This window comes from Dendrobates tinctorius, unplaced genomic scaffold (genome assembly GCF_039654945.1).
Source record: "Dendrobates tinctorius isolate UK_male_01 unplaced genomic scaffold, ASM3965494v1 ptg000151l, whole genome shotgun sequence".
NCBI lineage: Eukaryota > Metazoa > Chordata > Amphibia > Anura > Dendrobatidae > Dendrobates > Dendrobates tinctorius.
The window spans coordinates 9,146,807-9,171,931 of NW_027361818.1; the positions used below are offsets into that span (position 1 = coordinate 9,146,807).

A 25,125-nucleotide genomic window follows, 5' to 3' on the forward strand; every position below is an offset into this window, starting at 1 on the left:
ACTTCTCCACTGTCCCAATTCGGCATTATTTTTTCCTGTATCAACTCCTGCTCACCTTGACAGCACAGTTTGACTTCCATCAAATCTAGTTTAGTGCAACTGGATTGCAAGTTGTTGGGGCTAACATACCCCAAAATGTTTAGCCAGGTAGTTTGGAGAGCTACAACTTCACTGAAGTATTTTGTTAATGTTTTAAAGGGAAGTGGAGGGATGACAAAATTGTGAAGTGGGATGACTTGGCCAGAAGGAATTCTTACAAAGCTACTAGTCTCCCCCTCCCCATAAGTCACATTGTTGCTGTAGATGTGGGAATGCTTAAATGGACTTTGTATATACAATTTGGTTGTGTCCTTAATCCTTACCCTTGTTAGATCTACTCCTCTATATACACATGCCCATTTTAGGTTCCCCAGTGTTTTCTAGGCATCGTAAATGATTTCATCCAGAATTCATAAAAGAATCAGGTACCAGGAGTGGTCATAATGTGGAAGTTAACAGATTATGGTCTGTGGTCTCATTGGCTTTATTTACCTAATAGTCATTTATTTTACAGCTTACTTCACATTTTCTTATTTCAGAGGGTCAGGGGTCTCTGGCCCGAGTCTGCTGTAGAGGCATCCTGAGATTAGCTATTGGGGTTGTTGCAGTTTGCATCTTATTGCACTACTTTAAGAGGGGTAAACCAACCAGTACATCAGTGGCCATTTAATGACTCATCTGATTCAAATGATGCCTACAGGATATCATGATTGCATCAAGCCATCTAGAGACTCTTGCCCAGTCCCTATCAAATCACTAGAAGACAAGGATTACTCAAATTGTGTTTATTGCTGCACAGATTCTTTGTGGGAAAATCTTGACAGAAGACATTTTCCAGCCACAGTAAGAGCAACGGCAACAACTACTGAAGTGACAGATCCAATGGCCACCAACACCCACAGCTGTAGAGGTTCACGGTCTGCAGTCATCCTGGAAGCTTGGAGGGTTCCTGCTCCGGTAACCTGGTTGGACTTGGATCCAGTCACTAGTATGGGACCCAGGGTGGCTGTGCCATGTTTCTCTAGATGAGAACCTGTCAGAAAGATGTAAACAAATATCAAGTGTAATGCCAACAGCTTGTGCCAATCAATGCACCCTGAACATTATGGCTCAGAGTTGATGGACTACAGGTCTAGCCTGCATAATATTTTGGGTTTTGTAGACTACACACCTGAAGTCACTTGGGCAGAAGGTGTAGTCTCCCATCAAAAAATTGATTTTTTTTTATCAAGTAGATTTACATTCGTTATCATAGAACTGACAGGATTCTATAATTAAATGCAAGAAATCTGCCTCACCAACATCCCTCTTCCCAAATCCCCTTTGCCTTCCGGAGGATGATCCCCATGGTGTTCTCTGGCCTGCAGTAGTAGCACAGTTCCTGGTGGTGCAGCACTGGCAGATCCCACTAGATCCTTCCACAGATGTCCAGCTGAAAAGATATTGCGAGGTTAGCTTGGAGATCTATGTAAAGGACAGGTTATGGACAGTTTTGTAGGCAAATTTAAAATTGGATTTGTTAGGGAATTGAAAGGAGAGTTGATCACCAACCATTGATTATCATGGTCAATGCCAGCCAGATGTATGGTGGGTCTTACCTGCTAGATGCCTTATTGTAGGAGCAGGCCTTATTCATGGGATCAGGGGTCTGGTTGATGTCAGCAGCTCTCAGGGTACATGTGATGTAGATCTAGCAGGAGAACAAAATACAAGAAGCTGGCAATTTCATTGTATCAACAGGATATTTTTTGGGTAAAAATAATCTCCATAACATGTTACTTTGAGTTCAGAGTAACAGCACTCTTTGGTAGTCTTTGTGCAAGTAGAATGTATGATCAGGATGAATTAAGTAGAAGTTCTCACCGTAGACATAGCACTGTCAGTGAATCTGAAGGCATCAACCATGAAGCGGAGCTTGTTGGCTTGAGATCTTGGTGAAACAAAGACAGAGGAAGAATCTTCTTCCATACTATCCATCATGCATCTGTAGAACACATCAGTTGTAGCTAATGGGCTTCTTGGAGTCTTGCACAATATTGATGTTTGTAACTCACCCATTGTTGGAGATTATGTCATAACTAGGTCTAGAGTCCACATCAGGAGTAATGGTGGCCACACAACGGTCAACAAACAGGAGCATCGGAACATGGTTCTGGATATCAAGTGAGGCTTCTATGTACAATTTCTCACCAAGCTGAAAGACGAGTACTGAACTGGGGGCACCGAAGTCCGCTAAGAGAAAATAGTCATTAAACTGATCATAAGACTTGGTTCCATTACCCTAAATGTTGGAAGCTTACCAGTCATAAGCTTCAAGGAGAATGCCAGCCTCTCCTCCGAGGTCACGGTGGTGCTGAATGGAGTCCATGTTGGCTTGATGGCATTGCTGCTCACATTACCATGTCTAGATAAGGTAGAGATGCAAAAAAATAAGGAATTATTAGAGTCACAACTGGGCAATTCCTTCATTGATATGATAGTCATACATTGACCTGGACACAAGAATGTGGTAATATGACCCCCAATCCATTGCAAGATGGCCAACACATTATACAATGAATTAGATTCCACTACCCCAATTCAAGACTAGTTTTGGGTCTTGAAAGTAGCGTTTAGGTGACTGTTGGTCTCACAGCAGAGGGAGTTAGACCATGGGCAGCACGGTGGCTCAGTGGTTAGTGCTGCAGCCTTGCAGCGCTGGGGTCCTGGGTTCGAATCCCACCAAGGACAACATCTGCAAGGAGTTTGTATGTTCTCCCCGTGTTTGCGTGGGTTTCCTCCGGTTACTCTGGTTTCCTCCCACACTCCAAAGACATACTGATAGGGAATTTAGATTGTGAGCCCCATCGGGGACAGTCATGAAAATATGTGCAAACTGTAAAGCGCTGCGGAATATGTTAGCGCTATATAAAAATAAAGATTATTATTATTATTATTTATTTATTTATTTATTTATTTATTATGTTGAAAACCCAAGACAAGAATATCAACCTCTCCAGGTACATATGGAGTTATGTAATCTTAGGGCTAACAGTTACTGTGGCATTGGCCATGTTCAGCTGCATTTCTTGTAAGGCAACAGTATTAATGCCTGTAACTGCAGCAATAACATAGTATGGCCAGTTTTAGAGAGACCTCAGGGCCAACTTTCTTTGGGAACCATTTCCAGCAAACATTGACTAGTCTAAGCTCCTCAGATGTGTCCTGTAGTTCTAGGGTCTTACCTTGGGTAGAAGCACTGGACAGGAACCACAGCAGAGTTGGACCTGATGATGGGCACATTCCTGGAAGAGGTTGGGGAGTAGCGTAGGTTGGAGTTGTAGATCAGCCAGTCTGGAGTCATCTTGAAGAGCATCAATAGGTTAGTTATTATGGCCACACTTTATTCAGATGTAACAGACAATTGATTACCTCATGCACACTGGCTCCTCAAGCTCTCTAGAAAGTCTGGAGAAAACTACATCTGTAGAGTTATTTTAAAGACCCTGAGGATCGCTAATCTCAGAACTTTATGGGAGATGTTTGGGAGGGAAATGGGGCAACTCCATCCAGGTTCCAACCATCAGTGGCAGGGGTCATGTTAACAAGCAAGACCAGCAGCATTGCTGTTCTCATAATTCCCGTCTCTCAGGCACCAGTACCTCTTCCGATAACTCCACCGGTAGTGGTCAAAGCCTGGATGACATTCCAAGAGGGAAGATACTTGTACATACAGTTTTGTATTAACTACCTTCTCCACTCCTGGTAAGGACATAGCAATAAGGTGAACAAGGTTTTTATTTTTTTTTAGTTGGGGGGGGGGGGGGTAATTTTTCAGAAGTTAATACTCGAGTTTTTGTCCAGTGGGTGGTGACACTCAGTAATACAGATCCCACAAGCCTAGGAGATCAGGACTTAGTCAAAGTTAAACATATTCTCCTTCCAACTTGTATGTTAGTCTGCTCCAACCGCTTGATATCATTAAGGCCACAGATAAAACTGCATTTAATGTGATGTCCTAAGAGGTTACAACTTCATGACAAGTTTTAGTTGCTAGATATAGAGCCATGTTTAGCATTGTGATGTACCAGTTTAAACACTGTGATCAAGGAACCAAGCAACATCATTCTAAGATGTTCCCAAATATAACCAGTCTTAGCAGAAGCAAATCTAGTCATAGAAAATGCAGTTTGGTGTCCATGTCTAGCAAGAAAATTGTAAAGTCAAAGTCACTGGTAGACTAGTCATATTGAGCACTCACCTGTAGGAGATTACCACATTCTTGAAGGCCATTGTCAAACACCACAGTACTCTCTGTAGTCTGCTGTACCGGCCTGCAGGAGCCCAGGGTCAGGTCTGAAGGCTTCACCAGCTTACCGTTCCCATATAAGTCTCTATTCACCATCACCACCATCCTGTCCTCACCACACTGCACACTGACAGAGGATGGAGCTTGAGTGAGGTCTCGGAGATTTTGGTCTCTGCCATTATACCGGCTGTCCCATCTGAGAGAACCCACTCCAGATACAGAGTGTCCAAGTCCTCTAGAAGATCCCCATCCAGACTGATAATTCCTCCACCAAGCATCAGACTGACGCTGGTGTCTGACCAAGGAGCTACCAAAGCCTGGTCCATCTAGGAGAACCACCAGTAGACAACTCCACTTGATCCACAGCTCCATCCTAACTGCAGCACAAGACACACAAGGAGGAGGTGGAGGGAGCAGAGTTTTATACCCTCCTCCTCACACCACCATTATTCCACCTTATTACCCTCAGCTGACCACCTTCTTCTCAACACCTGGAAAGGACACAGTGATGAGGTGGAGTCACACTGGGATTTGTTCACATCTCTTTGGGTTTGGAGCAAGGACTATATTGTCAATGTGTGGCTCTGAACATTGCATCTAATGATTTCCTCTGATGTTGGATTGTGACCTGTCTTTTACCACGACTGTGACACCAAGTCACAAGTGTTTTGGTAGATTTTCTGTAGATGCTCACAACTCACTTGCCATGGACTTCAGTGTAAGGCCGGGGTCACACTAACCGACGCAAAATACGGTCAGTATTTTACATGCGTAATACGGATGAATGACCCCTAAACAGTGCTCCGTATGTCATCCGTAATCAAGGTGTGGTCGCGTATTTTGCGCATGTCAACATCCGTATGTAATCCGTATGGCATCCGTATGACGAGATTTTCTCGCCGGCTTGCAAAATGGACATATAATGGAGCCCTATGAGAGGGTTTATAACAAAAACCAAAGAATAGATATAGACACATAGAATGCATATAGATAGATATCTCTATGTGTCTATATCTATTCTTTCGTTTCTTTATTAAACCTGTCAGTGTGAGTTTACTGTATCGCGCACTGAATTGCCGGCTTTTCTAAAAGACACCGGGTGCGTATTTCTCGCAAGTCACACGTGTGGTCCGTGTGTAATCCGTATTTTTTGCGCACCCATAGACTTGCATTGGCGTATTACGGCCGTAGTACGCTGACAATCGCAGCATGCTGCGATTGGCACGGAGCGTAGAATACGGATGAGAAATATACGGCTGGTGCGAGGGACCCCATAGAGAATCATTTGTCCGTGTCTAATGCGTGCTTTTAGCGCCTCTCACTCTCCCGTATTCCTCGCCAGTGTGACCCCGGCCTAAGGCTGTATGCCAATGTTGCATTTTTTATGCGTTACCACCGCATTTTTGCCGCTGCGGAAACGCTTAAAAACGCTAAGAAAACGCATTCCCATGGAATCCTATGGGATTCCGCAGTTGCTGTGCTAATGCTGCTGATTTTTTCGCTGCGGAATCGCATAGCGGTAAAATCACCAGCATGTTCACTAATTCTGCGGAATCGCTGCGATTCCGCTGGCATAAAATTGCATTGAAGCATTCACTTTACGCATGTGGCTATGCCCACCATGTGTAAAGTGAGCTCTTCATGTGCGGATGGTACCCAGGGTCCGGAGGAGAGGAGACTCTCTTCCAGGCCCTTGATACCATATTCCTGTAAAAAATAGAATTAAAATAAAAAATAGGGATATACTCACCTCCTGTCGGCCCCTGATCTCCTCAGCGGCGCTCCCGGTATGTTCCGTTCATTGCGCAAATCACCTGAGATGACACCGCGGTCTCGCAACCGTGGCGTCACAAAGGTCTTCCGCGCAAAGCGTGCCTGGGAACGGAACGTACCAGGAGCGCCGCTAAGGACATCGGGGGCCATCAGAAGCTGAGAATAACCATATTTGTTATTTTTTTATTACTTTTAACAATCTATTTTTTACTATTGATGCTGCATAGGCGGACATTTCCGCAGCATTTCTGCAACGTGGGAACATAACCTACGTTGCTTACGACTGCGGTTAGTATGCGTCCGTCTTCAATTTCTGGCTTTTTTTTTTTTTATTTTTTTTTTTTTTTGCTTTTTTTTAAGGTTAGGATTGCAAGGCATCATGTGAAAAAAAGACATCGGTGCAGCTCGTCTGTGACCTGCTGGAGGGTGACCATCACAGGCTGTGGTTTTATTTTAATATCCAGCCAATTTGCCAACAAGTTGTGGTTGCGCGCGACCTGCAGCGAACATTATGGCAACCGAGTCAGGTGTGAATTGTGACCAGCGACAGAAAATCAAACACACTTGGAAACATTTTCTCCTCTTTGCCGCAGTTGCTCCACAACACCGCGGGAAATGATTAGATGCAATGTCCCATCATACGTATCCCCGTTCTTACATGTTAGGATCACGTTGCAATTTTTTTATTGCTAAATTTGCAACTTTTTTTTCTTACTTCATCAAAAGCTGTATAAGAAACAGAAATAAGTAGGCTGCCTTCACACTAAGGTCATGGTGCCAAGTCAAGTTTTTTTTTTTTTTTCCTTGCAATGTATGAATATTGTGATCAAGCAAAACAAAGCGTAAACAAAAAACAAATGTAGTGTATAGTAATAGCGTGCATCTCTTTTTTTTGTCTTGCATATTTTTTTTATGTGTGGTACATTTAAAAAAAAAAAAACTTGTCAATTTTTCTCCACAATTTTTCCTCATGGAGATCAGAATGGCTTCGCACCAAAAACGCATGTCATCTATATAATATATATTTCTGGTTTCTGGCCACAGCGCGAGTTTTCCATGCGGAAAAAAAGCATCAAAAACTATTCATGGGCCGTATTCTCACATGTGGAAATGCTGCTTTTTTCCACTGCATTATTTCTGCCGGTGTCCATACCTATATACAGGCTATAACAATCTGATTGCAGCATTTTGTATATTTTCTCCTTTTTTATGCAGTTTTCTTTATGCAAAGTCTGAGATTATGCGCTTGAAAACACAACTGTGTTTTTTTGTTTTTTTTTCCAGCCTCCACATTAAGGCCTATACTGTAATTTGATGCAGGTGTTAGTTTTGGGGAGGAAAATTTACAGGGTGATTCCATATTTTTATCCCACAGAATTGAGTGATTCCATAATTTTTCCCCTCTGCATGGTCTAAAAAACTAACCATTACTGACTACCACCTTTGTTATCTTTTCCAAAGATTTTATTTGGATTTTAAAATAACAGGCAAGAATAGGGAGTAAGGGCAGGAGAGGAAGGAGGGGGGGGAGAGGATAGGGATGGGGAGGGAAAGAAAAAAAAGGAGGGACATAGGTAAAATAACAATGCAACAATATAACAATATAACAAGAGTGATATTACACTTATAGGGTATATAATGCCCAGGTCACTGGGGGTGTAAAAGGTATAAACAAAACAGCTGCGAACAAACGCATAACGAGAGATTGTAGCCAATTAAGGCCAATCATAAGTGAGCAAATATTTAACAAGGATTAGTAGACGAAATATACAATTAAATGGTAGCGACTAGAAGTTACCACCTTTGTTATCTTGATTTCTTTTAGTGTTTCTTAAAACCAGAAAATTGCCATTTGAATTGACTTTAGTCTTGTGCCATGTCTGTGATCTGCTTTTTTTCTACAAAATTAAACAACTGAATGAACATTCTCCAAGACCGGTGATTACATAACCTGCCAGGGGTTGTATATATTCTGGGGGCAGATGCTTATAGCCTGGGAAGGGGGTAATACCAGTGGAGCTTTCCAGGTTACTAATATCAGCTCACAGCTGTATACTTAGCCTTTCCTGGTTATTAAAATGGGGGATCCCAAAAAAATGACTTGGGGTCCCCCAGAATTAATAACCAGCAAAGGCAAAGCAGACAGCTGTGGGCTGATAATCGGCTAGGAAGGGGACATGGATATTGCACCCCTCCCAGACTAAAAGCATCAACTCTCAGCTGCCCCAGAAATGGTGCATCCATAAGATGCACCAAATCTGGTATTTAACCTCGCTCTTTCCATTTACTCTGTGGTGCTTGCAAGTGGGGTGATAGTTGGAGGGGTGATGTCAGCTTTGTATTGGCAGCTGACCTCAAGCCTAGGGGTTAATAACGGAGAGGCATCTATAATAGATGCCCTCATTACTAACCCCATAGTTATATAGTAAATAAAAAACACCCTGAATAAAGTCCTTTATTTGAAATAATGACAGACTCCTTTATTGAATAAGGCCGGTTTCACACTGGCGTTGGGCAGAGCAACAAAATGCAACATGTTGCGTTCGACGCAGTTCGCCGCAGCGTCAAAACAAAGCATGCGGAGGCATCCGCATTCATTCGCATGGCCTGCATACCCAGTACTAAAGATAGCTACGCAGGACACATGCCGACGTAGGCGGAGCTGAATCGAAGAGGTCTGGCATTGGGTGGGGCTTAACAGAGGAAGTATGAAGCCCTCCACAGCTCTGCCCAACGCAAGTGAAACCAGACTTAAAAAAAAGTTATACTCCCCTTTACGCCCAATCCACTGAAGCCCATGTCCCCTATCAAAAGAAATAAAAAAGCAATATAATCCTCATCTGTCCTGATGTGAAGATAATCCTACGATGCCCATGTCCCCTGTAAAAGAATTAAAAAATATAAACAACTGTAATCCTCACCTCTCTGACGGGAAGATAGTAATCCATTTTGTCCATACATGACTCTAGCTCTGCTACATCTACTTGGCATGATGCGACCATTCAGCATGTCAGGAGACAGAGACTCTGAGCTGCAGTAATGGGAAAAAGGTGAGAGGAGTTCATATCCGATTAACTATGGTATTCTCAAGGACGTCGGCACGAGTACCTTGGGAAACATATCACAGTCCTCTTGCTTACGTTATTGAGGTGAAAGGAGTTCATTGGCTGTGAACTCCGATAACATTTCTGACTGCACCGCAAGCCTAAGACCTTTCTCACGCTTAGGCCGGGGTCACACTTGCGAGAAACTCACATGAGTCTCGCGTCTAAATACCTGGCACTGCCACCGGCACTCGGAGCGGAGCGCTCAGCTGCACAGAAATGCATGCAGCTGCACACTCCGGTCCCGAGTGCCGGCGACAGTGCCTGGTATTGAGATGCAAGACTCGTGTGAGTTTCTCGCAAGTGTGACCCTGGCCTACAGTAATGTCAGTGAGGTGAAAGGAGTTCATTAGAGTTAACCCCCTCTCACCTTTTTCCTGGGACTGTCCCGATTTGAGAGCTCAATGCCGCTACATCAGGGCTTTGTTCTAATACTTAACTCTCTCATGAATTCATCACTCTGTAGCTCCTCCTCAGGAGGTGTGCCTACATCGCTCTGCTCAGTGAACAAATTTAATTTTATTCAAAAGTCCTGTGATCAGGTCTCCCCAGGACATGAACTCACATCTTCATGTTCTCAGGCAGCAGCGCTATGTACATTGTATACAACAGTGTATTTCCTTGTACTTGTATACTTGGTGTGAAGAAATATCATATTTTTTTTGTTCCTATGAAACTACTAAAAAATTTAAAAAAGCAATTACAAAAAACATCATTTTCTCTTTTCTTGTGAGTCTCCCCAGGTCTAAAACCTACAACGTTGAACATTACAGGCAAGAGCTAGAGATACTGAGTTACAAGCTGTGTTGATGTCACTGGGAGAATGACGTCGCGCTGCCCTGGGGGATCAAAAGCCATGACAGGGACGCCGGAAGGTAAGAGATTTGAGTCCTCCTTCTCCAGTCACCAGGTACCCCTGACCTGGACACTGGACCAGTGAATCAATCTGCTCATCTCTTGTCCCAGTGAAGCAGGACTGGGGCACATGTATCTGTGTTTTCTGTTGGCCGAAGTCAAGTTCTGATTGCCCTGTAACCCATCTTCTAAACGAATGTATGGATGGAGTGTGTGGCGTGGTGGGGTATGTTCCTTACTCACTTTTACATCGGGAGCCTTCGTTACCTCCTTTTCCATGGGACTGGTTTCGGCTACAAAAAAGACAGAAGACTTTGGGTCCATTTTAACAGGTTCGACTTTTTTGTGCATTTTGTTTACACAAGGCTGCAGCATACAGATTAAGACAAAGGCTCTTTTTAGACATGTTCCTTGGTGTGAAGACACTGCAATGTATCTTAAGGGTACTTCACACATAGCGAAATCGTTAGCGAGATCGCTGAAACGTCACAGGTTTTGTGACACAACAGTGACCTCGCCAGCAATCTTGCTACGTGTGACACATAGCGGCAACCGGTCCCCCGCTGCGATATCGCTGATCGTGCTCGAATGTCCTAGGCCCTTTTTTGATCATTGGTGTCCCGCTGGCCAGAATGCATCGCTGTGTTTGACGCCATAACAACAACAAGCGATCTCATTGGTGACTCAGAACTCAATGCTGAAGCACGCGTATCGAGGTCTGAGTTGTCAGAATAGCTGCTGTGTGACAAGGTCCCAACGACCGCCGAGGTTGTTATACGGATCACTGTTTCGTTGCTGCATCGTTGAGTAGATCTGCCTGTTTGGCAGCTTACTAGCGACCATGTAGCGACATACCAGCGATCCTTACCAGGTCGTATCGTTGTCGGGATCACTGGAGCGTCGCTATGTGTAACGGCACCCTTACTTAACCAGACATTTATTTTTAGCAAGCCAGGAAGAATAGCCTGTTATCTATATGTTTACTGACATGCAAATTATGCATTATGTAGGCCAGATAGTTTGGTGACTTCAAAAACAGAGGAGGAAAAACTATGCAAATAGATTAAATAATCAAATAATTCTATTTGATCTCATCTCCATTCTTACCCTTTATGTCAATGCTGAATGAAGGACACTTGTTAAGTATAAAACTGGTTACATGCCTTTGTATAAAGAGACAGACAGAGATTCTGCCAAGACATCCAAACATCCAGGGGACCCTACAGGTCTGCTGCCAATTACTGATGAGCGAACGTGTTCACCACTACTCGTTATTCGCCCGAGTATCGCTATACTCAGAATACTTTTACATATACATTTCCGGGATAGCTCGGCGGGAACTTGGGTCTCCACCCAGCAATTTTGGTGGACTTTAGAGACCCAATCACGCTGCGGGAATTGTCTGCCAGGCTATGAAACGCCGCAGTCATCTTTGTTGTGGTCGTGCAATGATTGGCTGGCCGCACAGCATGATCAGGGGTATAAGAGACCGGACGCCACCCTGCTCGGCGCACTTACGTCTGGAATCAAAGGGAGTAGGGATAGCTGCAGACGATATAGGGTCAGAATTGGTGCTTTATTAGTTAGTGTGGGGTCTACCATCCTAAATCCTCACATCCAGCTGAACCAAAAGTCCTTCTAAGGACTAATTCCAGAGTACACTGTGTTCCAAATTATTATGCAAATGATATTTTTCTATGATTTTTCTAAATAGTCAGTACAAATGACAGTCAGTCTAATAAAAGTCATCACCGGTTAGAGTATACATCGAATTTTATTGAAGAAACCTCCCAATGATAACAGTATAATCTCCAAAATGAATAAAAACTCAAATTGCATTGTTCCAAATTATTAGGCACAGTAGAATTTCTAAACATTTGATGTGTTTTAAAGAACTGAAAATGCTCATTTGTGGAATTTGCAGCATTAGGAGGTCACATTCACTGAGCAAAACATCCTAACAGGCCAAGTTACATGCTATCATAGGAACCCTTCTGTGACATCACCTTCACAATTCTTGCATACATTGAACTTGTGAGTTTTTGGAGAGTTTCTGCTTGGATTTCTTTGCATGAAGTCAGAATAGCTTCCCAGAGCTGCTGTTTTGATGTGAACTGCCTCCCACCCTCATAGATCTTTTGCTTGATGATACTCCAAAGGTTCTCCATAGGGTTGAGGTCAGGGGAAGATGGTGGCCACACCATGAGTGCCAATAGCAGTCAATGACTCAGAGGTCTTCTTTGCAGCATGAGATGGTGCATTGTCATGCATGAAAATGATTTTGCTCCTTAAGGCACATTTCTGCTTTTTATACCATGGAAGACAGCTGTCAGTAAGAAACTCGATATACTTTCCAGAGGTCATTTTCACACCTTCAGGAACCTTAAAGAGCCCTACCAGCTGTTTCCCCATGATTCCGGCCCAAAACATGACTCTTCCACCTCCTTGCTGATGTCGCAGCCTTGTTGGGACATGGTGGCCATCCACCAACCATCCGCTACTCCATCCATCTGGACCATCCAGGGTTGCTCGACACTCATCAGTAAACAAGAGTGTATGAAAATTAGTCTTCATGTATGTCTGGGCCCACTGCAACCATTTCTGCTTGTGTGCACTGTTTAGGGGTGGCTGAATAGTAGGTTTATGCACCACAGCAAGCCTTTGAAGGATCCTACACCTTGAGTTTCGAGGGACTCCAGAGGCACCAGCAGCTTTAAATATCTGTTTGCTGGTTTGTAATGGCTTTTTAGCAGCTGCTCTCTTAATCCAATGAACTTGCCTGGCAGAAACCTTCCTCATTCTGCCTTTATCAGCACAAACATGTCTGTGCTCAGAATCAACCACAAATCTCTTAACAGTACGATGATCACGTTTAAATTTTTGGGAATTATCTAATGTTTTCATCTCTTGACCAAGGCATTGCACTATTTGATGATTTTCAGCAGCAGAGAGATCCTTTTTATTTCCTAAATTCCTTGAAACCTTTGCCCTGCTTAATAATGTGGAACATCATTCTTAAGTAGTTTTCCTTTAATTGAGCTCACCTGGTAAACTAATTATCACAGGCGTTTGAGATTGATTTCAGTGATCCAAAGAGCCCTGATACACAATACCATCTATGAGTTTATTTGAAAAACAAAAAATTACATCTTTATGACACTTAAATCCAATTTGCATAATAATTTGGAACACAGTGTATATAGGTTCCAGTGTTAGGCAGGGTAGTGTACGTCGCTGTATACACATCAGTGCAAGGCCTGCAGGCACTGTATGTGTGTATATAGAGCATTGCATACATCAAGAGGGTCCATTCCCTTCCTGTGTTCTGGTGCTGCTGCTACCTGTGGGATATATTAGCCGTATATAGCTAGCCCCAGGTGTAATTGGAATACAGGTCACACATTTTTTGGTGTTGTATCTCCGTGCAGCTCATATCTGTATGTGATAAAACTATAGCCAGTTTACGGCTGTTTTTTGGGGGGGCTGGCTGTCACTTTGCTTTAAATACACCAGTATTTAGCCCACAAAATAAAAAAGGACACATTCATTGTAGTGGTATCTCCATGCAGCTCATATCTGTCCGTGCTCAAACTTTGGCCAGTTTATGGCTGTTTTTTTGCCTTTTTTTCCTGGCTGTTATTTTTTTTTTTAAATACAGCAGTATTTACTCCAAAAAAAAATACAGGCCACACATTGTTTGGTTTGGTCTGTCTTGCCAGCTCATATCTGTGTGTGTGCAGCAATTTAGGCCAGTTTACGGCTTATTTTTCTGCTTTACCTGGCTCTCATTTTTGTCAAAATAATTTAGGCAAGAAAAAACATACAGGCCACACATTGTTTCGTGTGCTCTGTCCGCGCTATCTCCTATCTGTGTGTGCTCAAGGTTTGGACAGTTTACGGCGTGTTTCTTTTTGGCCTGGCTTTCACTGTTATATCCAGCAGTCTTTTGTATCCAAAAAAGTTTAAAAAATTAAGGACTACAGTCTGTTATCTCAGGCTGAGGCCTGGTGTATCTGTGGTGGAAAAATCTTCGCTTTGCACGCCTACTTACCACATCTAATTTTTCTCAAAAGACCAAATCCATTTGTAGGAAGCTTTTGACATATTTCTTTAGTCCATTTAAAATGGTCAAGGCAAGGGATGGGGAAGTGGACGTAATGCTGATGGTGCATGCAGAGAACGAGGCCGTGGCAATGTTGACAGTGGGCCACAGCAAAGACCCACATCTTCGAGATTGAAATTTATGTCCCAGTTTCTAGGGGACTGCACCACACCACTATTGAAGCCAGAGCAGTGTGAAACGGTTGTTGGATGGATAGCGGGGTAATGCTTCCAGTCACTTAGCCACTACCACCACCATGTCTTCCACACGGTCAAGTCTGAGAGTAGCCGTGAGTGTGGAATGGATATTACTCACCCTGATACTCCTTCCTCCTTCCTCCCACCATGTCGAGTGCCCTGAGACAACTGATACCACCCTCGGACACTCTGAAGAGCTGTTCAGTTTCCCATTTGTAGATTTGTGATTCTCGCCCGCTCCACTTGAAGCGGGGCAAGATGATATTCCATGTAGTGATTCACAAATCAGCAGCCACGGTCACCTGAGGTGGATGATGATGAGACCCAATTGCCGGAAAGTCAGGAGGAGGTGCAGGGTGCGGATGTGGAAGACGAGGTGGTGGATGTCAACCTGGCAGGAGGACATGCAGAGCAAGCAAAGCAGCACACATGGGAAAGGAGGCATATCACCCCAACAGGCAGGAAGAAGTAGTGTGGTGGCCGCAAACAGAAGGCATGCATCCGTTCCCCGTAACACCAACAGGTCGGAAGTTGCCATTCTAACTGTTAGATCTTCCCAAATCTGGTTATTTTTAATGACTCTGCCGATAACCCCAAACAGGCCCCAAACAGGCCATTTGTAGCACTTGCCATGCCCGCATCAGCAGGGGTAGTAAAACTACTAGTGACCACCACTAGCATGATTAGGCACATGGCAACAAAGCACCCGACTTTGTGGGCAGAACCACAGGCTCCAGGAACACTGTCTGCAGGTGACAACACTTCTTCTTCCACTGTTTTTACATGCCAATCCCCAGTTCCACATGCCTGTGAAGATGCCTCGAGCCCTACACCTGTTGTTGCCCACAGTCAACCAGCACAAGCATCAAGCCCGTCTACGTCCTTGTCCCAGTTGTCTATACCCCAGTCATTGGAACACAAGTGGAAATACCCAGCCAATGCCCCCCCATGCCACAGTACTCGCACATTTCTCGTCTGTTTGCGCTCGAAATGTTACCTTTTAGGTTCGTTGATATGGAAGCTTTCAGCAACTTGATGATGGCGGCCGTCCCAAGGTACTCGGTCCCCAGTCGCCACTATTTCTCCCATCATGTCATACCGGCATTACACCAGCATGTGTCCCACAACATTACCCATGCCCTCAACAATGCTGTTACTGGTAAAGTCCACCTAACCACAGACACGTGGACAAGTGCCAGTGGGCAGGGACGGTACATCTCACTGATGGCACACTGGGTTAATTGTTATGATTGGGTCACCGAGGAGGAGAGCAAGCCCAAGCTAAGCCACAGAAAACCAGAGAGGTTGGTAACTAAGCGGATTGCAGACCCCTGATCCTATCCACACAACTAGCAGTAGCCGTGGAGCGTGCCTACGATGATCCTAGATGCCTCAGCACAGCCGGAGAGCTAACTAAGCCTAAAGCAAGAAAGGGGAAATCTAAACTGCCCCAGAGCAGACCCCATAGGAATAGACATCCCCCAAACATATATTGTCGGTGAGACAAGATGAAAACACAAACGCAGGTAGGAAAATAGACTGAGCAAATGATGGGGCCCACACTGACTAGACAGGACAGGAAAGGAAAGACACTGTCTGCAATCACGCAAAAAACCCTGCAAAAAGGTCCAACACGTCTGATGCAAAAATACTGAAGTCGCATGACTTCGCCCACTATATCAGCACTCTGGTATATTCTGAAAGCAGAGCAAAAGAGGCCAATCTAATAAGGGACAAAAACAAACTGGCACAAGCAGTAACATATGGGCGGTGATTCAGCACAGCCCCAGCCGGAGCTGGCTGACCCACACAAAACTGAAATAGACAAAACCAGATCAAATGTGAACAGAATAGCAAAAGAACAATTAGCTGAGCATGCAGGGACTGAGCTGGAAACTAAGACCTCAGGAGGCAGGAAAAAATCTCCAGCAGGGATAGAGGGAGTCGGCTGTCTTAAATCCAGTCTGAAACCCCAGATCTCCAATCGTCCTCCTCATTATCAGGTAGCAAGCCTCTGTTAATCAGATCAGCTCCATTACCTCCAGTAACCACCAGAGGGAGCCCAGAAAGAGAACTCGCAACCCCTCCATCAACCTGACCAGCTCCACCACCTTCAGCAGCAACCAGAGGTAGCCCAGAAAGCAAATTCACTACAGTTAATATAGTGGAAGCCGGAACACATCCTCCCCACGCCGAGGATTGCTGTCCCTATGTCAGCCAGGGTTGCCCCCACAATCTACAGCTCCTGCACCTCCTCCTCCTCCTCTTCAGCCTCCATCTCTGAAATGAACACATCAGTTAGAAGCTGGAAGCACTGCAGCACTGCCTCAGCCAAGCGGCAACAGGCTATGCTGAAGCTAATCTGCATAGGTGACAAACTGCACAATGCAGAAGAGTTGTGGACAGCGCTGAAGGAGCTGTCAGATATTTGGCTGACACCACTGAACCTACAGCCAGACATGGTCATGTGAGACAATGGCCGGAACCTGGTGGCGGCTCTGAGGCAAGGTCAGCTCACACACGTACCTTGCCTGGCCCATGTGCTTAACCTCGTGGTTCAACATTTTCTCAAAAGCTACCTGGAGCTGCCGGATCTGCTGTGGAAAGTACGCCATATGTCTTGCCATTTTCGAAAGTCAGCGACAGCTTCAGCCGCTCCTGCAGGGCTTCAGCAGCTTTTGCAGCTTCCGGCTCACCTACTGATGTGTAATGTCCCCACGCACTGGAACTCTACACTGCATATGTTGCAAAGGATTTGTGAGCAGAAGAGGGCAGTTGTTGAGTACCAGCTTCAATAAGGCCGTCGATATTCAGGTCAGACTCCACATATAAGACCTCGGGAGTGGACATGGATGTCAGACATATGTAACATCCTACAGAACTTTGAGGACTGCACCAAGATGGTGAGCGGCGATGATGCCATAATTAGCGTCACCATCCCGCTTCTCAGCATTCTGAAAACCTCTCTGCTCATAATAAAAGAGGATGCATTGCAGGAAGATCATGAGGACATTGAACCAGGAAACATACCGGGTGATTACACTCAGCCCAGCCTCATGTCTTTGCAAATTGGATTGGTAGAAGAGGAGGAAGAACAGGAGCTACTTTCATGCGCTGTAGACTGTACTACAAGCATAGCTGTCATACCGTCTGTTCACCGGAGATGGCCTGAGGACAGGGAGAAGGAGTATGAGGAGGAGGAGGACACCATGGTCAGTCATCCTGTTGGTGAGGACATAGAAGGCATGTCTGTTAGTAGTCTGGCACGCATGGCTGACTTTATGCTGCGCTGCGTTTCCCTTTGACCCTCGCATTATAAACATTTTCAGTGACACTCATTACTGGTTGGTGACACTTTTAGATCCACGCTACAAGGAAAATTTTCAATCTCTTATTCCAGAGTCAGACAGGGGTCTAAAAATGGTGCATTACCATAGGGCCCTTGTATTGGAATTAGTGAAAAAATTCCCATGTGAGAGCGCTGGTAGCAGACGTCAGAGTTTGTTGTACAGCCAAGGAGTCCAAGCGAGAGAGACAGAAGTACAATACAGGTCAAGCAAGGGAACACAATGGCTAAGTCCTGGGAAAATTTTCTCCGACCCTTCCATCGTGCCGCCACAGGGGCAAGGGATGCTCTCACAAGAAGTTCAATGTTTGTGAAGATGGTGAGGGAGGACCTTGCAGATCGTACAAACGTCATCCGGGATTCCTCTGTGCCTTTTAATTATTGGGTATCCAAGCTGGACACGTGTCATGAAGTGGCTCTCTACACCTTGGAGGTCCTGGTCTACACTTCTGCTAGCGTTCTGTCAGAGCGGGTTTTTAGTACCACTGGGGGAATTATAACAGATAAGCGCATCCGCCTGTCAACTGACAATGGTGACAGGCTGACCCTTATCAAAATGCTGGATTGGGGAAGACTTCTGTACTTCTCCAAATGAAAACACAGAAATATAACCTTAATTGCATTGTCTTTTTTGGGGAGGTGTATTCTCAGGCACTTCTTCACAACTACACATGGGTATCCGCTTCCTGAGTTGGTCTGTTTGCTGTTAGCCTCCTCCTTATCCTCATCATCCACAACCAGTAGAACACCAAAGCGAAGGGATTGCGTGATGCAAAAGTAACTCAATTTTCGGCAAGGGTATTATATAATATATCTATCACTGTCCCAGTGTTAGGCGTCGGGTTCCTGCAGCTGCACAGCAGGAATCCAGAGCCTTGCATTCTACGGTCTCCCATTCTCCACCGACCGCTCAGGAGCCTGCACAGCAATCCCGGCATTTCAGATGCTCTGCTCAGACCAGCTCTGTGGGTCTCACTGTTGCTGCCACCTCTGGGCCAGCAATAGCAGCGCAGGCTGCTCAGCAACAAGCCACTCCAGAGGCTAAGTCCTCCAGTTACTCTACTGGGCATGCTCACCAGACGATCTCCCATTGGAGATCGGGAGTCACACGCCCAGGTCCTTCTCGTGATCTGATTGGTCCATCTAAGGGATATGGAAGCTTCCGGAAGGTCCCGGCTATAAAAGGTTCACTCTGCGCTAGTATAGTCTCTAGTTGCCTACTGTGTGAATGATGGATGCATGAACCTGCGAATGACTCATTGAGATCCCTTCCCTCTGATATTACGAGTGTGTATAGGGTCTTAGAGTCAGCACCAGCCAGTGGCAAGCCACAAGCTACAGCAGCATCATCAACAGTGCTAGCGTCCGACAGTGCACCTGCTACCGGGCATTGTCGATTAGCGGCAGTGTCTTTTGCCGCACTGCAGTCTGCAGCTCCCCTTGGCGTCCGCAGTAGCGATGCCGCCCGCACTGTAGGTCTAGACGGATGCTGACCCTCTGCCTAGGGTTCAGCTCCTGTGACCAGATACCGTACATGCACTTCTCTGAGACCTGTGGCGTTAACAGGCTCAGCCTTTTGTGTTTAACACATAGGCGTCTCTGTGAATTAACAGAGATCGCTCAGCGCACCCGGGTGACGTTCAACCCGCGTGCGTCATGCCGCCATATTGTATGTCCACCATTATCTAGCAGCAGTGTTAACACCTTCTGCACGGTGGACCCCGGGCGGTGAACGCACTTTACGTTATTTTTTTAATTTAATTTCAGTATGATTTCTCATTATGTCTTCTAATTGTCCACGGCTACATGACCAGGGTTAACGTGTTCTGTGCTGTTACAGGCAGTCCAATCTTTGACAAGGGTGTCCATGATGCCCATAGTCTATTTTTTAAAAAAGGTACCCCTCATTGGTGAAATGTTTGTAAGCCTACGCACTCCATTACAAGTCTCAGATACCCACACCCCTACTTTGGGCCTACTTCTTAACTCTGTTTCCTGCAATGTCTCTTCCTTATCTCCGAATACATGACCTAGATGAACGTGTTATGTACTGTTACAGGCCGGTGAATTTTGGGCAAGGGGGCTGTGATGGTAATAGTATATTTTGATAAAAGGTACCCCCCTTGGGGAATTGTTTGTCAGCTCATGCACTGCATTACAAGTCTCAGAGTCCCACACCCCTACATTGAGCCTACTTCTTAACTCAGTGTCCTGCAATGTCTCTTCCTAATCTCTGACTACGTGACCTGGGTGAACATGTTCTGTACTGTTTTAGGCCGGTGAATTTTGGGCAAAGGGGGCTGTGATGGCAATAGTTTATTTATTAAAAAAGGTACCCCTCATTGGTGAAATGCTTGTAAGCCTATGCACTCCATTACAAGTCTCAGAGACCCACACCCCTACATTGGGCCTACTTCTTAACTCGGTTTCCTGTAATGTCTCTTCCTTACCTGCTACTAGATGACCAGTGTGAGCGTGTTCTGTACTGTTCTAGGCCGGTGAATTCTGGGCAAGGGGGGCTGTGATGGCAATAGTATATTTTGAAAAAAGGTACCCCCCCTTGGGGAATTGTTTGTCAGCTCATGCACTCCATTACAAGTCTCAGAGACCCACACCCCTACATTGGGCCTACTTCTTAACTCGGTGTCCTGCAATGTCTCTTCCTTATCTCCGACTACATGACCTAGATAAACATGTTCTATACTGTTATAGGCCGGTGAATTATGGGCAAGGGGGGCTGTGATGGCAATAGTATATTTTTAAAAAAGGTACCCCCATTGGTGAAATCACATCCTTGTTGGCAAATACTTCCTAACATTTGTGTACCTTAAAGAGCTCACGTGAAAAGCTCTGTTTTGTGTTGCCTGGCTGCTCACATTGGACACAATACACTTCATATAAATTTGATAAAGCAATGCTGTTAGTTTGGCTCACTAGTTATAATAATAATAATAATAATAATAATAATAATAATAATAATAATAATAATATAAATTTTATTTCTATAGCGCCGACATATTCCACAGCACTTTACATTTCAGAGGGGATTTGTACAGACAATAGACATTACAGCATAACAATAATCACATAGATCATAACAAATACCAAGAGGAGTGAGGGCCCTGCTCGCAAGCTTACAGTCTATGAGGGAAAAAGGGGAGACACGAAAGGTGGGTGGTAACAGTTGCCCTGATTGTATGGACCAGCCATAATGTTAAGTGTGTATCAGTACAGACACAGAGGGCTAATGGATGCATAAAGCATGTGGGAACATGATGCGGGAACCTGGTTATGGTAAAACTTTTGGCTGTGCCACACAGGGATAGATTAGGTTAATGTGTTGAGGCGATAGGCCAGTCTGAATAAATGCGTTTTCAGGGCACTCATAAAATTGTAGGGATTGGGGACTATTCGTATTGACCTGGGAAGTGCATTCCAAAGAATTGGCGCAGCACGTGTATAGTCTTGGAGACGGGAGTGGGAGGTTCTGACTATTGAGGATACTAACCTCAGGTCATCAGCAGAACGGAGGGCACGGGTAGGGTGGTAGACTGAAACGAGGGAAGAGATGTAGGGTGGTGCTGAGCCATGGAGGGCTTTGTGGGTGAGGGTAATAAGTTTATACTGAATTCTGGAGTGGATGGGTAGCCAGTGCAAGGACTGGCACAAGGTAGAGGCATCGGTGTAACGATTGGCGAGGAATATGATCCTGGCTGCAGCATTCAAGACAGATTGGAGGGGGGAAAGTTTGGTAAGAGGGAGACCGATTAGAAGAGAGTTACAATAGTCCAGATGAGAAAGAATAAGAGAAACAGTAAGAGTTTTTGCAGAGTCAAAGGTAAGAAAAGGTCGAATTCTAGAAATGTTTTTGAGATGCAGATAACAAGAGCGAGCCAGTGATTGGATGTGAGGCGTGAATGAAAGCTCGGAGTCAAGTATGACCCCAAGACAGCGGGTATGTTGTTGGGGAGTAATAGTGGAACCACACACGGAAATGGCAATGTCGGGTATAGGTACATTAGTAGAGGGAGGAAACACAAGGAGTTCAGTCTTTGACAGGTTCAGTTTCAGATATAGTGAGGACATGATGTTAGACACAGCGTTTAGACAATCGCTGGTGTTTTCTAGAAAGGCTGGCGTGATGTCAGGAGAAGAAGCGTATAATTGGGTGTCATCAGCATAGAGATGGTACTGGAAACCAAATCTACTGTTTGGTCAAACAATAGGGGCAGTGTACAAGGAGAAGAGGAGGGGGCCTAGAACCGATCCTTGAGGAACCCCAACAGTAAGGGGAAGATGAGAGGAGGAGGAGCCGGCAAAAGATACAGTAAAGGAGCGGTCAGAGAGATAGGAGGAGAACCAGGAGAGACCGGTGTCCTTGATGCCGATGGAGCGGAGCATAGTGAGGAGGAGCTGATGATCAACCATGTCGAATGCTGCAGAGAGATCTAAGAGAATTAGCAAGGAGTAATGACCATTAGATTTAGCTGTTAGTTAGTTCATTACAAATATTTCTTTGTCCACTATATTTGTTTCTCTCCTTGAGAGCCATAACTTTGGGTGCATCACATGGTAAGAGTTCAACACAAAAAAGTGATGGCTGAGTGCTTGTAGATGCAGAGGACTTAAGCAATTTTTGAAGCGATAACTTCTATGAGTGAGACTGCATGTTCCTTCTTTACTGGATTTTAAACAGGAAGAAAAAAAATGATCTTATTATCTCTAAATTACTTTGTTGAAAGGCTTTGTGATCATCTATGGTGTCTCCAATATTTACTCCACAGCTGAAAGGAACAGTTAGGGAAAATTTAGCATGGTCACAGTTATGTTTTTGAACATCTTCACATTAGTGCACGTCTCTCTTGTATTTTAGGAATACATAGTAGCAGCTGTTTTTTACATTAATTGCCTGTAGATCCTGGTAAAGTTGATTGCAATGATTGTCCCAATTACTCAATGGGTTAAGCTTCTGTTTTTCTTGAAAGACTGAATAAACATATGATTGCTGTTGATCGTCATATTCTCCTGAAAATAATTCTTCATAGAGGGTCCCATCATACCTTAAAAAATTACAAAATGTTTGTCGTCCAACAATATATTGCATCCTGCTGTCAACATATTGTCGGGTTTTGGATTTGCAATTACAGGAAGGCTTTGACAGCTTGAGGTTTCAGGGTACACTTTAAAAATGTTTTTAGATTTTTTCAAACTAACTGTCTCCTGTCCACAATCAGGTTATTCAGACTGCATTGCTGCTTCTTCTCAAGAGCTTTAATGAACGCATCAATAATTTTCTTGCACATTAGTTTAGAGATTTGCTACGATTTTAAGGAACAGTTTTATTTCGGCAACAGTTCTGAAATGTTATCAAATTTTGTTGGAACAGATACAGATTCTCTGTTTCTTTTTCCTTACAGGCAGTCCAATTTTTGACAAAGGTGTCTATGATGCCCAGAGTATAGTATTCTAAAATGTGTACCCCCCATTGGGAACTGGTTGACAGCCCATGCACTGCATGTATGGGCATTATAAGTCTAAGAGATCCGGTCCTTTATCTTGAGCCCATTTTTAATGAGCCCTTTGCAATGTCTACCTCTTATCTGCGACTACATGACCAGGGTAAACATGTTCGGTGCTGTTTATGGAAGTACAACTTTGGGCAAGGGTGTTTATGATTGCAATAATAATTTTTTTACAAAGTTCCCCACCATGGGGAAATGTTTGTCACCCCATGAATACTAGTCTAGGAGACCCGGTCCTTTACATTTGGCCTATTTGTTACTGAGGCCTTCATCACTATCTCCTCCTTAACATCCAATAGATGACCAGGGTGAACGTGTTCTGTGCTGTTATAGGCAGTGCAATTTTGGGCAAGTGTGTCTGTGCTGACAAGAGTATATTTGTTACCAAGGTACCCCCGCATGTGTAAACCACATCCTGGTTTGCAAAGACTTCAGAACATTTCTGTGCTGTCTTTACCTCACTTGTAAAGCTCCGTTTTTGGTTGACTGGTTGATCACATTGGACACAATATACTGCACATAACTTTGCTAAAGCAATGCGGTTAATTTGGCTCAATAGAAATATAGCTTTTGCCACCATATGTTTTCTCTTATTGAAAGCCATTACTTTAGCTGCATCAAATGGTAAGTGCTCAAAAGCAAAAAGTGACAGCTGAATGCTTGTAGATGCAGAGTACATATTGTAATCATTTTTGGCTGAGATAACTTGTATGAGGGAGAATGCATATTCCTTCTTTCCTGGATAATAAACAGGAATAATAATAAATGCTCTTTTTATCTGTAAAGTATTTTTTTTAAAAGGATGTCAGATCATCTATTGAGTCTCCAATATTTACTACACAGCGGAACGGAACAGTTATGAAATATTGAGCATGGTCACAGTTATGTTTCAGACCATCTTCACATTCTTGCAGTTCTCTCTTTTACTACTGGAATACATAGTAGAAGCTAGTTTTAACATTACTTACCTATAGATACTGGTCAAGAAGATTGTCATGATTATCCAGAGTATTCAATGGGTTAAGCTTAATTATTTTCTAGAAAGGCTGACTAAAGATATGATTGCTGTTAATAGTGTAGTGTGAATATACAAATGGCTATTTTGAATCAATATTGAAATATACAGAATGCATTCAGACAAATACATAGCTGCATTTCTGGTCAAACATTTACAGATGTGACAGACAATGCTCACAGTAACACCATCTTGAGAACTGTTTGTTAACTTCACAAACAGTTCTAAGCTTCTATATGTTTGTTTTTGTCATTGTAAAACATTAAGGTTTAATTAACCTCTGTCTGTGGTGGTTTTATCTAAATCCTTGTGGCTTTTATATTCTAAGGGTTTATGGCCCCTCATCTGATGACTCCATGATATCTCAGTTTCATCTGACCTTGAAAGCTGGCTACTTGAAGGACTGGGTGAAACTAGGGTTACTACACAGTGTAAATCACTATATAGCACCAAAGAAACATGACTAAGACAGAAGCAAAAACTGTACATGTACAGTGTGTTCATACCTGCATAATTGAGGATGCCCATGCAGTGTAGTGAATCTCGCAGGCGTTCTCTGTCTTGGTGTTGCTTCTCTGATATTCCAGACAGATGATGTTTAAAAGCCTCTTGGTGATGATGTAAGTATACTGTATGTAGTTAATCTTTATATATACTTAATCATTATATGTATTCCTTATATTTACTTAACCTTTGTATGTTAAAATATACAAAAGTGCATGCACTCATACTATTCAATCATACTATTCCTTGAATTTTGTACTTTGAAATTAAATTGCGTTATATTGCAAGTGTTATCCTTCTTTAAAGCCGTATCCGAACCTTAGTGTTAAAAACTAGGCAAATAAAATAGCCAAATTCTCCAGTAAATAATTCTGCAAAGA

General features: G+C 43.9%; 1 protein-coding gene across 1 annotated transcript; it reads right to left on the reverse strand.

Moving 5' to 3' along the window:
- Nucleotides 1-809: 809 nt before the first annotated feature.
- Nucleotides 810-4,732, reverse strand: LOC141050232 (zona pellucida sperm-binding protein 3-like). Its single transcript, XM_073547090.1, has 8 exons — nucleotides 4,280-4,732; nucleotides 3,264-3,382; nucleotides 2,340-2,443; nucleotides 2,094-2,271; nucleotides 1,903-2,023; nucleotides 1,638-1,729; nucleotides 1,338-1,471; nucleotides 810-1,072 (listed from the first exon to the last, which is right to left on the reverse strand). Exons 1-8 carry the CDS (start codon nucleotides 4,697-4,699, stop codon nucleotides 825-827), a joined length of 1,416 nt encoding a protein of 471 aa, XP_073403191.1. The 5' UTR covers nucleotides 4,700-4,732; the 3' UTR covers nucleotides 810-824.
- Nucleotides 4,733-25,125: the final 20,393 nt, after the last annotated feature.